At 36.5% G+C, this 18,366-nt stretch overlaps 1 protein-coding gene across 2 annotated transcripts in view; it reads right to left on the bottom strand.

Moving 5' to 3' along the window:
- LOC127433692 (tetratricopeptide repeat protein 28-like) overlaps positions 1–18,366 on the bottom strand; it is a 383,729-nt gene that overhangs the window by 115,720 nt on the left and 249,643 nt on the right. For both annotated transcript variants that reach the window (XM_051685795.1, XM_051685796.1), the window contains 2 exons: positions 14,501–14,773; positions 9,282–9,412 (listed from right to left, as the gene is read on the bottom strand). In XM_051685795.1, coding sequence (XP_051541755.1) covers positions 9,282–9,412; positions 14,501–14,773 — 404 coding nt within the window. The remainder of the gene's footprint in view (positions 1–9,281; positions 9,413–14,500; positions 14,774–18,366) is intronic.

Genomic DNA, 18,366 nt, shown 5'->3' on the forward strand with positions numbered 1-18,366 from the left:
GGCAGACAGACAGACAGACGGATAGATAGACAGACAGACAGACAGACAAACGGATAGACATGGATAGATAGATAGGACTGCTCTTCTTATAATGCATTTAAAATTGCATTATGTTGCATTACCTAAAAAAAGTGTCCAACAAACTGGCCAGTTTTATTTACATGCCAATGCCAATTTTTACTCACATTTGCCACCTGTCAAGTGTTCATTTTGGGCCCTGCATATTAACAATATACTTTTTCAATATTATTGTGCCTACAACCTCTCTGAATTTCATCTATCTGTGATGAGAGAGCAGCTTCTATGGAGGCAGAAGACTCAGTTAAAGAGCAACAAACAGTCAATATCAGCAAAGCAATTCATCTCTCTGACAACAGCGCATTTGTTCATCTGGTGAGGCCATCATTTTAACATATCTACAGAGCTGCACTCCACACAGTATATGAACACTCATATACATCACATGCGTGCAAAAAGAGAGGTTTAATACACACACACACACATATATATGGCAGACATATTAGTATTATCATAGACTATTTCTTTTATTTAAAGCTAATTACAATACCTACTACAGACTAACCCAAAACTGTGTGCTTGTCCTAACCAGACACAATGGCAAAAAGCATCAAGCATCAGTGATGCAGCAGTGTGTATTTTCTGCCTTCTACCTGAAGTGAGTATTCCTCCATAACCCGAGGAATACCACCTGAGGCAAAAATACAGCATCACAGCTACTTATGACCTTTAAAACACACACACTCTCACACGCACTGAGTAAACACTGACTTCAAGATGTCTATATTGTGCAATAAAATCTAAATGCCTGGTGCTTCAGGCAAAGGTTGACACTGAGCTGTGACAGGAAGAGGAAACTGGTCACGGCAATTTCCCGATCCGTCTTCATCTTCCTGGAATCTTCTTAATCTCTCAATAACACTCGACAGTCATTATAGTGCTCAATATCTGGCCCAGATCACAATTCAACAGCAAAAGAAACAATAAAACCACAATATTTCTCACAAAATTCACTTTTTGCCATGTAAGTCAATGGCTAGTGAATTTATGGCCATATATATTTCGTACCTGCCTAGAAACTGTATTTTGCATTATTTCAAAAAATACAACATTTCAAAAACATTGAAACCTTTTTTTTTTTTTCTTTTTTCATTTGCATGTAATTTCTGCTTCACTAGCATCACCAAACTGAAATGCAAAAATAACTAGGTTCATTTTCTGAAGAAAATGTGAGTGGTGCTTGCTGTGGCAAAACTCCCAACACAACGTCCCACACCAAGGGTCTCAGTGAAAAGAGGCCTCCCCCATGTCTCTACGACTTTCTGTTTTGGTTAGAGTTGGGAGTTTTGTTATAATGCAATTTAAACCATGCATTACATTGCAATTCCTGAAGAAGTAATTCCATTTTTATTTATTCTCCAAAGCCAATTTTTACTTGCATTTGGCGAGTATTAATTTTGGACGTTGAGACACAAGACAGATAGCTATTTATCCCTACCTGTGAGGAAGATGGAAATTTTCAAATGGAGCATGTCCTCTCTACATTGGCTTTAATTAAGCATCTGACAGTGACTGCGGCTCACAATTACAGACACGCTTGTGCTCGCATTCTTGCCTCAAAAAGAGGCCAGGAGCCCGTCGCATAATGAATGCATTTTAACAAGATGAAACCAAACCAATTACGACTGCTGTCATCTTCTGAAGTGCTGTGTCTAATGAATATAAGAACAATATGTTACCTAAAAGAGATTAAACCATGAGTCTGCGCTACGCTCACAGAACTGCTGCAGAGTAACAATTGTAGAACACTTCAAACATCACCATCTCTGAGAAATGAGACAGAACGTATGTATGAGAAAGAAACAAAATATCATTTAGAAGAGAAACAAAGAGGGAGCAAAACTGGAAATGGAATGAAGACATTTGCAATGGAATGTTAGTGCACTGCATACTACACAGTATACACTGTATACTGCATACTGTTTCAAAAATAAAATGTGAAAATGCACACAGTTTTAGAAAGTCTAGTTTTAGAAAGTAACTTAAATGTAAAGTAATTAGTAATGTGATTACTTTTTCAATTGAGTAATAAGTTAAGTAATCTGATTACAATTTCAGAGAAATAATAAGTCATTTGTATTTATTATACACTATTTTTAAGTAACTTACCCAACAATGTAAACTAGTGCGTGAAACAGTACGCAGCATGCAACAATAAATGTTTCAGATGGTTGCATGCTACGCCATTGTCACATGACATCACTACATTTATTTCTCTTTATTTCTCTACTTTAGCAAGTAGTGTCCAGTTATCTCGGAAATACTAATCAAAATGGAACAGCGTACTGCATACTATGCAGTATATTCATTACATGCTTCAAACAGTAGTATGCAACATTGTTGTCACATTTATTAGGTTGCATATTGTACGCACACAGAAAATTTGCATACAGTACACTGTATGTATACTGCATACTGCAAAATAGCATGAGTAGTATGTAATTCCGAAAATACTGTATCTTTATTTCTCCTTTCTCTTTTGTGATTTTTGAAAATAATGAAAATTTTCATTTTTGGTTCAACTATCCCTTAAATGTGTACTGCTACTGAGTTCACTAATATATGCCGATCCATTTAGTATACGGAATACTACATGACATGCTGTTTAACCTGTAGTGTTCTATCGTAATGCATTACAGAATGAATAGAGTGCTGACATCATACATGATCTGTCTAATTGAACAATGCAGACACTGCAAATGTGAATACTGTACACAAAGTGCAACTCCCACATCCTCTTAAAGCCAGAAAAGAAGGAGATTTGAGGAGAAGAGAGGAGCAGTATATGTGTATTTATGTTTCATTTGAGACTCAAGGCGCTCTTGGGAACTGTGAGGAGATTTCCTGAGGCAACGTGTGAAAAAATTTATATCTGTAATAACATGAGCTCAGTGGTTTGGATTCCAGAGTAATGGATCGAATACTTTGGGAATGTTTTTCTTTCTTTCCGTTCTTTTCACCTGTTTTTATTTCTAATTGTTTATTGATATGGATTGTAACACTCATTTATAAACATTCTCTGTCCACTGATATAAAACAAAAAGGTTTTATTAGTCATTATTTACTTACTGTCATATTGTTCCAATACTGAGAATTAGGGCTGTCAATCTCCAAATACAATATTCCTCGCACAATTGCTTTCGCATAGCTTTTGAAGACTTGGAATATAGCTCAGGAGTAGGGTTGCAAAGTTGGAAACTTTCCATGGGAATTAACGGGAATATATGGGAATTAACGGGAATTAATGGGAATAAACTGGAAATCTGCAAAATTGCAAGTTAGCCTATAACAGGGAACTTAAATGTAGTTGAAAAAAAAAAAAAAAACATCTTGCAGCATAATCTTGGTTAAAACAACCAGATTTAATGCAAATTCAGTTGAATTTCAGTTGCACATTCCTCAGTCACATGCACACAGCACACTACTTACTATAGCAGAACTATTGAAGCCACACTACTGCATTTGAGCCCAAGGACTACATCCAGTCAAGTAAGTTTTGATGATATTACTAGGGTAAATATATTTGATCTATGGTATTAAAGTTTAACTAGCAAATACTATATCAAAATGTGTTTATACAGTAGCTAGCTAGCCAGGTAAATCAGATATGCTAAATGTAAGCTAGCTAACACCATTTCATTGACAATTTAAGGGGCTAGCTATCATGGTGCTAGCTAGCTCAACTGTGATGCTGTTTCTTCAGCCTTCTGCTAGCCAGTTTTTTGTTATCACACAAGAACATAGGTTATAGTTTGATTTAGCATGCTGATTGAGGAGTGTTCATCTATTCATCTAGGCTATTTCTGTTCATTTGTCCAGCAACAATTGTAAAATATTTTTACCATTCCAGAATATTTCAATTATTTAGCTAACTATTTATATATCTGTGCATGGCATTGCATTAGTGTTTTTTTTTACAAGCTTTTTTCCAATCTTATTCTACAGAACAATGCCACATGCGCCATCTGATGTGTGGATACATTTCACCTCAGCCAATGTAGAAGGAAAGGCTGTGTACATTTGCAAATACTGTGCAAAAACCTATGTTAAGAATGCCACAAAGATGCAGCAGCATATAGCCAAGTGCCCAAAGTTTTTTCCAATATTTCCAAAATTCCCCAGCTTAACTTCCCATGGAAAGTTTCTGGAAATTTACCGGAAATTTTCCGGCCCTTTGCAACCCTACTCAGGGGTCATCTGGACAACTTTAATGATGGTGCTTTATTGTTGTTTTGGAGCTTGGGAGTAAATATTGATAGAATTTTTCATTTTGGGTGAACTAATCATTTTGCATATTTTTATCTTAAATATATAGTCTTAATGTGAAAAACAGGATAGAAAATGATATTGAGAGTGTGAGAGGCTCTACAATGATGTAAGATTTGTGTGAGCTACAGTGGTTTTGTGTAGGAGGGGAGGATTTTGGGTAATTAGTGTGATTGGTCATGAGTGTTTACCAAACAAGCTCTTGTGCTGCAGACAAGATGATGCTATTAGACAACAGATTTCAGAGGAGTCGCTTTCAGTGGGGGGCTGCGCCAATGCGTATTACACAAAATCCATCACTACCAACCTCACACACACACTTTATCACTGATACACAAACACTCCCAAACAGATGATCCATCACAACTGATTTCTCTCACGCACACACAACATACTGCAGTATAGCAGCTTCAACATCTACCGTACCTGTTCTAACTTTAATTCCCGGGAAACCAGTTCCTGTTTTTTTCCTTATCATCAGGAGACCTGAGAAATACTGCAACCTGAAACACTTCTAAAAGATATTACAACAAACTGCTCATGTGTGCCGACATTACGGTTACTATATGAATGTGCTTTTATTTATAGCATTGCTCTCTTAATTTATAGGGTCCAACAAGTCAACTTCACGGCTCAAGCAAGGCTGCTTTCTTACTCCAAACACTCATTATTTCTACAATTCCATTTGGCGTCGCAAGTGGCAATAAAATAACGCATTTTAATAAATACACATTTGGTAAATGTCTCTTATTTGCACAATTCATCAGTGCATGTTATTCTAAAGAAAAAGAAAAACGTTTTAGGGGTTGCACCAACTGGTCCACTACTCATTTAGTCGGTTAGTTTTCGTCTAGTCGACAAATTGGGTCCGCGTCAACTACTCATGTATCACATGATTTCAGTCGCGGTTGTTCAGTATGGTTATAGCAGACGGAAAATTCCTCGGCCTGCAAACTGCGTCCCCAAATACATTTTCAAATTAGTGGTGTCCGTCAATTAAAATTTTTTATTGTGATTAATCGCATAATTTTAAGTTGTTAATTACGATTAATTGTAGATTTTGAAAGTGCTGAAATTTGAAACTATATATACTTCTTTTCCTGTCAAAATGCATTTATTCCCTTCTTAGGAAAGAAAACAAAACAATATGTAACAATATAATGCTTTATTAACATTTTCCAAACAAAGCCTTTTACAGTATAAAGATAGAAATGTACTAAAATAGCACCAATTCAAGTTACATTAAACATTTCCTGAAGTTTAATTTGGAGGTTGACTAATTGAAATAACTAGTCTCCCCATAGGTGGCATACTCATTCCAATGGGCATTAAATCTTTTAAAATCTCATCCTCCACAATATTAATATGCCGGTAGACCGTGGCTCTCCGCTTTGTTAAGCAATCGTGAAGCTGCGTTCATGAGTCACGTCAGGGTGTTAGCGTCAAGCGGTGCTTTGAACTCCACATGAAAAGCGCTTGCAGACAAAAATGTCTCATTCTGCATTTTGGTGAAAGTTAAGACTTGACGTGCTTCTGTGGTAATTAAAATGTGCCCAAAATCTGTTGTGAAGTGTGCGTCAGTGTAATGACTCCGGTTGGACACATCGCAAAGGTTCAGCCCTTCCAACCAGCGTTTATGCTGGTTTATGCTGTATTATCTCAAATAAGAAAAATGAACGCATTAAACTTTTACAATTAATCATGTGCTAAAGCGTTAATTCTGACAGCTCAAATTTAAAATATAGGCAAATATATTTTAAATTACCCTGAAGTATGAATAAAGTGCTTTGCATTTTAAAAGCATGTATGCAGGAACCGCACTACAAAGCGTTGCAGATATTTAGTGTTCATTTTCACATAAAGGCTACAATTATTGCGACGTGCCCTGAAACCAATCAAGAAACTATAGGGATATGACTGTTTTTGCACTATTAATAAGTCAATTAAAAATATGCATGCTTTTGTTTCTCAACTGCATGAAGCCACACAGATACCACGTGCAGTAAAGTTGGTTAAACTAAAAATTGATGCATCATGGTTTAACTGGTGTAACGCGTAAGGATGGGCAAGGATGGGCAAGGAGGAGGCGGGAACTGGCTGAACAGTCAACATAACTTTAATTACGTAACTGAACTTAAAATAACATAAAACAAACATAAACACACACAGCGCGGGCGCGTGTGTCTCTCTCTCGAACTGGCACCCCCGGCTCGTCTTTATCCCCCTCCTGGCTGATTAGGTGACTCAGCGCCAGCCGTGCACACTCACGGACTGGCCACGCCCTCCTCCTCGTCACAAATGGTTAAAGTTATATTGAGGCATAAAGTAATGAGGTAAATGAGTATCTGACTTCTCTGCTACTTTTCGGGGTGGTTAGTCGACTTGTTAAATTTAGTAGCTGTGCAAACCCTAGTTTGTTTTTGTAATATTTTATGAAAATGTAATGTAACTTTCTCCACCTCTGAAAAGACTTTCCTTTTCTGCTGATGTCATCAAGGCCGTGTGGGCAGGGCAAAATTACATTAACTAATAACTTCACAGCCTACTTTTACAATCCAATCAAAGCCTAATGGATAGAATCAAGCCCACTGTACATTGTTTTTATAGAATATTCTGTTTCACTCTAAAATTTGTCACATTCAGGAAATTAAATGCAAACGAATGCTGTATCATGTTGGCTTCAATAGATGTAGAAATGCAGTCAGGGCCACAGCTACTTTCTTAAGATTACAGTGAGTAATGATTAGAGGAAAGAACAGATGTGTTGATGCAGTGTTTCTATTTCTGTACACAAATACACACACACATATGTACACATGGAAAACCCCAGAGCATACACACACGCGGACATATTCTGGATGCGCAAACACAAAAGCAGAGTCTATCGTTTTTTTCATCCACTCAGTGATATGAATCAGATAATGATGAGAGCTCAGCGGATGCTGCATAAACTGATAACGCCATGAGACGCTGTGAGCGCATTAAAAACAGCCAGTGTGTGTGTGTGTGTGTGTGTGTGTGAATTATTCACAAAGTGGGTGAATGTCACAAAACCTGTCAAGAACATGTCTGAGGTCATATTTCACCCCAAAATCAAAAGAAAGAATTTAAAAAATCTTATTTTGCTTAAAGAAAATGAAGATTTTTAGGACTATTCACATATTTTTGCATTGTGGCATTATTTTCATGATAATTAAAGACATTGTAGCCCCCAAATTCTCATGACAGTAATGCAAAAAATAAATAAATAAATAATGTTTGTAAAGTGAAAAATAATGATACTTTATTTTAAGGTGCTATATGTAAGATTGACAACAAGCGTTTGAAATGGGTACTGCAGTCCAAATTCAAAATATTGGAGAGTTGTCTGCCCCGCCCCAGACTCGAAGCCCATGCGGGTTGCCAGAATGTTGACATGCAAATTAGCCAACTCAGCATCCGTTTTAAAGCATTTCTGGGCTTTAAGCTGCCTCCATCTTCCAAAGGCATCTCCAATATTTATCCATGTTTTACTACACCTCTGGTCATGGTGCTTTTTAGACGAATGGCGAGGCTTTTTTGGTCGGGTGGAATCTGTTATCTCTGATCCAGTTCGTTTGCTGGCTTCCATGGATGCAGCACGCAGTGTTGTTTGTCTGCAAACTTGTTCAAATCTGGCAACCCAGCGGTGTTGAAATACTATTGGTGAGTGGGCAGTGGGCGGGATCACACAGGCCAAAACATAAACAGACATTCTTAGCATGTTTCCTAATTCTCTAATGACATATTATGGTCATTTTATGATTTAGTACAGTAAAAATATTACAAAAAGCACCTTTAAAGCTGAAGTGTGTATTTTTCTGTGAAAATGCAAATACTAGATGCACAACAAATGACAAACATCACCTTTAAATAGTAAAATAATTATACATCTTGGTAGTATTTGTTGTGCCTTTAATTGTATTTTTTTTTTTGTTTTTTTTTTTACTGCAAAGATGACCGTATTAAATTAATGAGAATCACCCTAAAAAATGATCAGAATTGCAAAAAAGAGGGGGTCTGGGTAGCTCAGCGAGTATTGACGCTGAATACCACCCCTGGAGTCGCAAGTTAGAATCCAGGGCGTGCTGAGGGACTCCAGCCAGGTCTCCTAAGCAACCAAATTGGCCCGGTTGCTAGGGAGGGTAAAGTCACATGGGGTAACCTCACTATAATGTGGTTCTCGCTCTTGGTGGGGCACGTGGTGAGTTGTGCGTGGATGCCGCGGAGAATAGCGTGAAGCCTCCACACGCGCTGTGTCTCCGCGGTAACGCGCTCAACAAGCCACATGATAAGATGTGCGGATTGACGGTCTCAGACGCGGAGGCAACTGAGATTCGTCCTCCGACACCCGGATTAAAGCGAGTCACTTCATCACCACAAGGACTTAGAGCGCATTGGGAATTGGGCATTCCAAATTGGGAAAAAAAAAAAAAGAAAATCACAATTAAAATGTCCGGATGCATTACGGTAATGAGACATTGTTGAGAAAAGTTTGCTTAATTATCATGAAAATAAAATCTTAATGGTTTGAGAAATGAGCTTCAGTTTCATTAAGCAAAGCATCATTTCTATTTTTTATCTACTGATGTTGGTGTCAAGTGTGACCTGGAACTATGTTTGTAAGATTCACCCAAGTAGCACCATTTTAGTGTGTTTTATCAATGGTACATCAGAACAGACAGACACAGAGCTGAAAGTAGACATAAAAAAGACACAAGCGTCCACAAATGTGACAGAGAGTGGTGAGTCTGCCCTACAGTTTGGACAAAAACATCCGTCATGTTGTGAGACGAGTCCTGGGAAACTAATAAAGCAATCCGGTATACTTTATTCCTGTTTGAGGTGAAGATATGGCCACACACACACTCCAGAAAACACACACACGCACTCACAGGGGTCAGTTAATAGCTGCTTACCTCTCTGTCCTTGAGTTTCATGGCCAGGACGAGCTGGTGTCTGTGGTTGCTCAAGGCCTCACGATAATTCCCCTTGGAGAATAAGGCTGACCCCAGGTTACCATGAGCACGACACTCACCTGACTGGTCACCTGACAGAGAACAGAGCTGGGTTAGATGATTTCCATACACACTTGAATCTGACAAAAACACATCTGGACAAAAATGTGTTCACAAACTTCACAAACTTGAGTTCTGACCAAGTGAAAATCCGCTTCAGATGGTTTTACACACATAGACGTCATTTACGTGTGGTACAGGTGGGACATGTCCCCACCACTTTTTGAAATAGCTTCGTCAGGTAAGTGTAAGGAATTTTTATTTTGCTCGTGCGTGTTGTAATAACCTTCACTTTGTGACATCACAAACCACTCTCCCCACTAATAAAAACTGTCCCCACCACTTTTTAAAATTCTAAATTCTAAAATTCACCCATGTTTACATAGTTTCAAGCTGGTTGAAGCAGGTCATAACTTTTTTTTGGTTGACCATCTCAAACAAGCTGCCATTTCCCAAAAAGCAACACAAGAGAACAATAAATCTAGTCTCTACGAATTGTGTGCTATATTTCAAGTCTTCACAAGTCATATAATAGCTTGGATTTTCAGCAAATAATTACTTGAAATTGAGCCTGTTCCTCACACAAAGTCATCATATGGATTCAGACGACTTGGAATATAGTGCACGAGTCATGTGTACAACTTTAGTGCTATTTTAGGAAGCTTTTTGCCCTTTTTGGAGGTTGAAAACATCCTCCTCCGTTCACTTTTGTGAATATATTTTTATATATATATAATAAATAAATAATAAAATAAAATGAAAAGCTTAAATCTAAAAATAAATTCAAACTATTTAATAAAAGTATTACATTTATAAAGCTTCAATTGTACACCATTTGAAAACTTAATTTCTTTATAAAATGCCAATTTTGGCTAATTATGTTGGCTGCCTAAAATTAGACCGTTCTTATTGCTAAATACGACAAAATCTGTCTGTTTCTGTTACTAAATTCGACAAAATTAGGTAGAATTTCTTTTTACTAAATCTGACAAAATTAAGCATTTTCTGATAAATCTGATCAAATTAGACAAAATTGATTGTACAATTTGACAAAATGATGTTAGTTTTTTGTTTATTTGTTTGTTTATTTGCTACATTTGCTCAAATTAGGCTGAATTTGTTGATAAATCTGACAAAATAAAGCTAAAGAAATTAGGTTTACCACATTAAACCTTTGCTAAATCTGACTAAATTAAGCCTTTGATCAAATCAGACTGAATGTTTGCTAAATTTGATGAAATTAAGATATTTGTTGCTAAATCTGATACATTTAGGATGAATTAAACACTAAATTTGACTAAGCCATTTTTGCTCAGTCTGACAAAATTAAGACTTTATCGCTAAATCTGATCAAATTTGGCTGAACTTGTTGCTAAATCTGACTAAATTAAGCTATTTTTGCTAAATCTGATCAATTTAGGCAGAATTTTTGGCTAAATTTGATTAAATTAGGCTAACTTTATTGCTAAATTTGACCAAAATTAAGCCTTCTTATTGCTAAATCTAATAAAATGATGCTGAATTTGTAAATACATTTGACAAAATTATTTTTTTCTTGCTAAAAATGATAAAATTAGGCTGAATTTGTCAAAATACATTATATGGCCAAATGTTTGTGGACACCATATGTGCTTGATGAACATCTGATTTCAAAACCTTAGGCATCAATTTCCCCCTTTGCTGTAATAACAGCTTCCACTCTTTTGGGAAGGCTTTCCACTATATTGTATGTAGTAACATGGCTGCAGGGATTTGCTCTCATTCAGACACAAGGCTATCAGTGAGGTCAGGAACTGATGTTGGTCGATGGGGCCTGACTTACAGTTGCTGTTCCAGTTCACCCCAAAAGTGATCAGTGGGGTTCAGGTCTGGACTTTGTGCAGGCCAGTTAATTTCTTCCACACCAGACACAGTAAAGCATTTCTTTATGGACTCACTTTGTTCACAGGGGCATTGTCATGCTGGAACAGAAAAGGGCTATCCCTAAACAGTTGCCTCAGATTTGGAAGCACACAAAGCCCAAGCTGTTACATAAAGAAACATTAAGATTTTTCTCTACTGGATTTAATGGAGTAACCAAATTCATTAATTAGAAGGGGGTGTCAAACTTTTGGCCATATAGTGTATATATACAGTATATATATATATATTAGAGATGTGCCCGAAGCTGAATACCTTATTTGGAAAGGCAGGAATAATGACTTCAAAACGAATAACGGATTTATTCGAATAATATAAAAAAATATTAGTTTGACTGATAGTCCAAGAAACACAAGCATAAAGTGACATTGGAAAATAAAGATATTCTAAATTACAACGAATTTATGAATCTGTGCAGCCAATTTTTCTAAAATGTAAACCGTATGAATGAAAATGCACATGTTGTGATTTCAGATCAGATGGGCGCAGTCTCGACTCTGTTTGCGGTCTCTGTAAATTGTGCGTATCTGGAGCTTGTCAAGTGTAATATTAACTAAGATACGACATCGTGTACACTTTCCACTTCTTGAAATGTCTATGTCAATGTGTCACACAATTCACACGTGATTCCTGTGTATTTATTTATAGTCTAAATCTGAGCCCGATGTTAAATTCCTGACCTGAAGTGATGATTTCACGTCGGAGCTCGTCTACATGTATCCGTCTCTTAAAGTTGACCACATTTATGTCCACATCAGCAATTAAGGTAATTATCTGGTTAAGATTTAATTCCCAAAAAAAAGTTAAAATGCTCCATAAAGGTTTAAATGCTCCGTATAGTAGTCATCTATTCAGAGTTTTCCTGCTTATGTAAAACAAAGAAACTGAAACTTGCTCTGTCTTTTTTCTTCTTGTTCTTCTTTAAACTGTGCTAAATTTGAGAATGATAAGTGTTCTTGAGCTCTGAAAAGGCACTGTATAAATTTTGCATTATTATTATTATTATTATTATTATTATTATTTATTATTATTATTATTTAAATTAAATAAAGGTGTCCTATCGTAAAAATTCCTGATAGACTTACGGGACTTTCACCTGTTTGTAGGCTATATTGATTTATTATATTTATTTTAATGCATGAATTTGTATTTATTATTCACTGTAAAATGTGTTCTTGACATTTCACATTTTGCTTGACACCGCCTGCCTTCAGAATAATGTTGTTATACATGAACAGACGAAATAATATTAATATCAATTAAAAATTATATTGAAAAATTTGTTTCAGGCAGATAATAATATCAGAAATACCAGGAGAAACCAAAATTAACAACATATTCCACAGTTAATGTGGCCATTAACATAAATTCAGCTTCATCTGGTAAGAAGAAAATTATAATTATAATTTAATTCAATAATAATTGTATAATAATAATAATTATTATTATTATTATTATTATTAGGCTATTATTATGGCCAATTTTACTGGCATATTGTACAAAATTGTGTTCACTTTTATGTTTCACGTAAAGATAGTAAGTCATAATTGTAACAACATAGTTGTACATGATAACAGAATTTATATTTTTGATTGAACTATTCCTTTAAAGCTCGTGTTTTAACTCTGGAGGAGTTTGTGAATCTGCAGCGAATCTGAGGTCAAGTTCCATTCAGGGGCCCAAACTACAAGATTACTCAGCGATGACATCATGCCAGTCGCGCTCATGCATCCCAGCACCTGCAACATCTGCAGATGACCTATCAGCCTTTCATTCTGAGTGTAACCAACCTCACTGATGAGACAGAAGAGAAAAAGAGAGAAAAACAGAGAGAGAGAGAGAGAGAGAGAGAGAGTGCACTGAGGTGAGTGTTAAATGCGGGAGCTGAACCTCCAACACAAACATTCACAGTTTAGGTGTGTCATCATCGCATGTGAGAGAGAGACAGATAGACAGAGTGAAAAATGCTCGACTCTAAAAGGCTTTCATACCTTAAAAGTCGAGACAAAAAAACCTCTGACATTCAAGAGCCGTGAGGAGAATATTTAAGATCGATTGAAAGTGCAGTGAATGTTAGATGTATACTTCATGATATTTACACTTTTCCTGTGCCGACAACAAAAACTACTGAAGTGTTCGCTGTGGCATTTTGGGAAAAGGCGAAGCAACTTTTAATTAAAAAAGTCTCATGAAGACTAATTACTGTGAGACCTTATCAGCATGGGTTTGGGAAGGTCAAAATAATTAACTTTGAGAAAAGGAACAAAAAGCCTTTCATGAACAAGGTCACCTGAACGTCCATCATTGAAGTGCTGATGCCATTTAGACACTCTTAGAACCGTTTCCTCAGGAAATAAAGGATAGAAGCACACAAGTTTCTCGAAAACAGGTTGCGTTCTCATGAATATGTCACATTACGGAAGAAAATTGGGTTGCTATAGCAATTTCATGTTGACTATTACACATGATTGCCAGCATTTAGTTTTCAGGAAATTGGCCTGAACTAATTAACGGCATTGTAAATTACGCCTGTACAAAGTGAAGTCTTACAGGTACACCAACTAAAACAGCCAGTCGAAAATATCATGAAAAACTAAATTAGCACTGTTTGTGGGGTCTGGGTAGCTCAGGAAGTAAAGATGCTGACTACCACCCCTGGAGTCACGAGTTTGAATCCAGAGTGTGCTGAGTGACTCCAGCCAGGTCTCCTAAGCAACCAAATTGGCCCGGTTGCTAGGGATGGTAGAGTCACACGGGGTAACCTCCTCGTGGTCGCTATAATGTGGTTCTCGCTCTCGGTGGGGCACGTGGTGAGTTGTGCGTGGATGCAGCGGATAATAGCGTGAAGCCTCCACATGTGCTATGTCTCCACGGTAACGCGCTCAACAAGCCACGTGATAAGATGTGTGGATTGACGGTCTCAGATGCGGAGGCAATTGAGATTCGTCCTCCGCCACCCAGATTGAGGCGAGTCACTACGCCACCACGAGGACTTAGAGCACATTGGGAATTGGGTATTCCAAATTGGGGAGAAAACAGGAGAAAATCCCCCCCCCCAAAAAAAACATTTATCACTGTTTGTGTTGTAAGAAACCCTGAATAAGTAGATATCAAGGGGTAAAATACTTCAACAGTGATGATAATTGCAGGACTTCAAACATTCAATCTTTTGTCCAAGACTTTGTCAAATCCAAACTCACCTAAAGTTTTGGCCACTTCCAGGTCTTGTTGCATGTAGGCGGTGCTCTTCTCCGTGTTGCCCAACGACCAGTAGGCGCTGCTGAGGGCGGAGAAAACGGAGCCGCGCAATTTGAGGCTGCAGGTGCCAATCTTCAGCGCCGCTTCCAGGACGACCACTGAGGCGCCGTGATGGGAGGCGGTCAGAAGCTCCTGGCCAATCACAGACACCACCACAAAAGGACTCTTGTCCAGTTTCATCTTCTGAAGCTGCTGGTAGGTGGGCTCCAAAGATTCTGGAAATGAAGAGATTTAAAAGAGAGAGAAAAAGAATTAGAGAAGCTAACATCAAAGATGTATGAAGTGCAGTAGAAAACAAACAGCACAATTTTGCCAGATTTACCTAAATGAGCAGAAGTAAAGTTTTTATATACACTGTACACACACACACACACACACACATAGTTTGGATTTTTTCACATTTAAGAATAATAGTAAAGTCATCAAAACTATGGAATAACATAAATGGAACTATGGGAATTATGTTGTGACTAAACAAAATCCAAAATAAATCAAAACTGTGTTATATTTTAGCATCTTCAAAGTAGTCACCCTTTGTCTAGAATTTGCAGACATGTACTCTTGACATTTTCTCAACCAACTTCTTGAGGTATCACCCTGGGATGCTTTTTAAACAGTATTGAAGGAGTTCCCATCTATGTTGGGCACTTATTGGCTGCTTTTCTTTATTATTTGGTCCAAGTCATCAATTTTTAATTAAATATTAGTTTTATAATGAAATAAATTAATATGGTGGCACAATTATATTTTTGTCTACAAAACTAATTTCAAACATTTAAGCATACGCCTTCAGATCAAAAGATTTTTAAGATCATGAGAAACATTTCAGTCAAGTGCTTCAAAACTTTTGACCGGTAGTGTACGTCTGTAAATATACTGTATAGATATTTAAAAATCACGCTAGTTATGCTAACTTAAATTGCTAACTTATGCAAATTTATGGTGGCAAAATATGACAAAATTGGCTCTTTTGTTGCTAAATGTAACAAATTTGGGTGTTTATGTTTCTATATCGGACTAAATTGAGCCATACGTGCGGTTAATGTACACCATTCGGCCAATTTTGTTTCTCAATCTGACAAAATGTGGACATTTTTGCCACTAAATCAGGTTGTTCTTGATGCTACAGTAAATCTGACAAAATTGGCCTTTTTCTTGCTAAATCTGACAAAATGTTGCTATTTTTGCCACTAGATGAGAGATTCTTGTCACTAAATCTGACAAAATTGGTATTTTTTTTTTGGTTGCTCCTGTAATTCTGATAAAATTGGGCCATTTTTCTTGCTTAATTCCAATTTTTGGGGTATTTTTATCACTACATGAGAGGTTCTTGTCACTAAATCTGACAAAATTGGCAATTTTTGTTGCTAAATCTAAAAAACAAAAAAAACAAACATCTATTTTTGCCACTAAATCAGGTCATTCTTGTTGCTACAGTAAAAAAAAAGTAAAAAATAAAAATAAAAAAAAGTAAAAAAAAAATTGCCAATTAGTGTTGCTAATTCAGACAAAATTGGGCCATTTTTGTTGCTACACCTAAAAATATTTGGCCTTTTTTGTTGCTGAACCTTTGATTTACTTTTATTGTAAAACGCTCATTTTAAATATGGCACCCCATTTGTCGATACTAGCCATGACAAAAGCTCTCTGGTATTCATTAGACAACTCAATTTCTACATCACAAACATTGGAAAAATGTAATTCAGTAGGCTACACAAGCTCTTTTACTATGCAAACCCATTACAAACGACTGTAAATGTGACACGCCGTGTTCTGCAAAACTGATTCATACATGTGTCATATTACTGACTCAAAAAGAAGATGCTCCATAACATTTTCACATTAGAAATGCGTATTCTTCAAATAATCACACAAGTTACTATGTGGTTAGATTTACTGTATAAAGCAGAGACTGGAATGCACCATATGTGCAGAGGTGACCTCTAGTGAAGGAGACACCGTTAAAGAGTGAAAACGCACACACTGTCATAAATCACGACGGGCCACAGTCGAGTGTCACCCGCTGCCCTGTGGGACCCACAAAGATCCTTTTTTTATCTGCCCTTCCCCTTTTCCTGTATCGTATCTATGAAATATATTTCTCACTGTCCTGTGTCTGTGGGTAATTCAGCAATCAATCACAACTTACGATAACTTACACTAATTCAGTGTGAATGAATCTCCACATGGTCAAAAGACACAACTTTAAATGATGAGTGAATTCCAACAGGTTTTATTCCCTCTTCTCATGTAGCCGGCAGCCGTGAACTTCCTCTGCCGAAAGCTACAAACACTCCGCTGGGTTTGCAGTGTTGTTTTCGTACACATTCATATTGCATAATTGCATTCAACACGACAGTTCTACAAGTTGAATAAATCTAAATTGTGAGAAACTCTTTGGCTTGGGGACAGAAGAGTGTGTGTGTGTGTGTGTGTGTGTGTGTGTGTGAGCTTTGAATCTAGTTAAACAACAGACACTGGCATGATAAACACGAGCACTGCAGTGCTTATGTAGCCCGTCGCAACAAGGAGATTTTAATGACGAGCCTCTGGGTGCCTATCTTTCCTTCCTCTCCGTCACTTTTCAAACTCTCTCTCCTGTCGAGAGGCTTTGTCATGTGAGACAGAATCTTTGACGTGTCTGTCTGCCGTCTCTCGGGACGACTCGGCTAAATAAAGAAATAATAACTGCGACTGACAACAGCACCCACCTGCATTTCATTCTGTTTATTTTCATTTAGTTTATTTACATGAGTGAATTTCCATATCTATAAGTCACAGGGCGTTTGGATGCATTCTAGTATTCCCTGTAGCGCAAAAAATAGAAGTTTCCGGTAGACACCGAGCTGATTCATTCTATTAATACCACTGGGAAGAGATTAAAACACATCTAGAGGAAGTTAAAACCATATATAAATTATTATTATTTTTATTTTTTTATTTTTTGCAGAATATTGTAAAGTTTGTGTGACATGATACTGGATTTGCCCTTTGATCATACGTGTATTTTTGCATCTACAGACTTTTGATGATTGTAATAAACTCCCAAATTTAACTACATCAGCAATTACAAAATGATTGCAGTTTTCTTATATATATATATATATATATATATATAGATATATATATTACATAATCTCTTTATGTAATTATGAAATATAAATCTTACATTTATTAACCTTTAATCCTTTTTAAAAATGGCACTACTTTGTAAAATGCACATTTATGTGACTAAATCTGAAAAATTGACCATTTTAGTTGCTAAATAGAAAAACAACTTGTTGCTTAAATTTGATCAAATTGGCCCTTTCTGACAATAAAGCTGGCCTTTTATGTCTCTAAATCAAACAAAATTGTCCCTTTTTTATGCTAAATCAAACCAAACTGTGCCATTTTTATGCTAAATCAAACAAAATTGTCCCTTTTTTATGCTAAATCAAACAAAACTGAGCCATTTTTATGCTAAATCAAACAAAATTGTCCCTTTTTTTTGCTAAATCAAACAAAAGTGTCCCTTTTTTTGCTAAATCAAACAAAATTGGGCCATTTTTATGCTAAATCGAACAAAATTGGGCCATTTTTATGCTAAATCAAACAAAATTGTCCCTTTTTTATGCTAAATCTAACAAAATTGGGCCATTTTTATGCTAAATCAAACAAAACTGAGCCATTTTTATGCTAAATCAAACAAATTGTCCCTTTTATATGCTAAATAAAAAAAATTTAGCCATTTTTATGCTAAACCAAACAAAATTGTCCCTTTTTTTGCTAAATCAAACAAAATTGTCCCTTTTTTATGCTAAATCAA

The sequence above is a fragment of the Myxocyprinus asiaticus genome, chromosome 43, assembly GCF_019703515.2.
Source record: "Myxocyprinus asiaticus isolate MX2 ecotype Aquarium Trade chromosome 43, UBuf_Myxa_2, whole genome shotgun sequence".
Lineage (NCBI taxonomy): Eukaryota > Metazoa > Chordata > Actinopteri > Cypriniformes > Catostomidae > Myxocyprinus > Myxocyprinus asiaticus.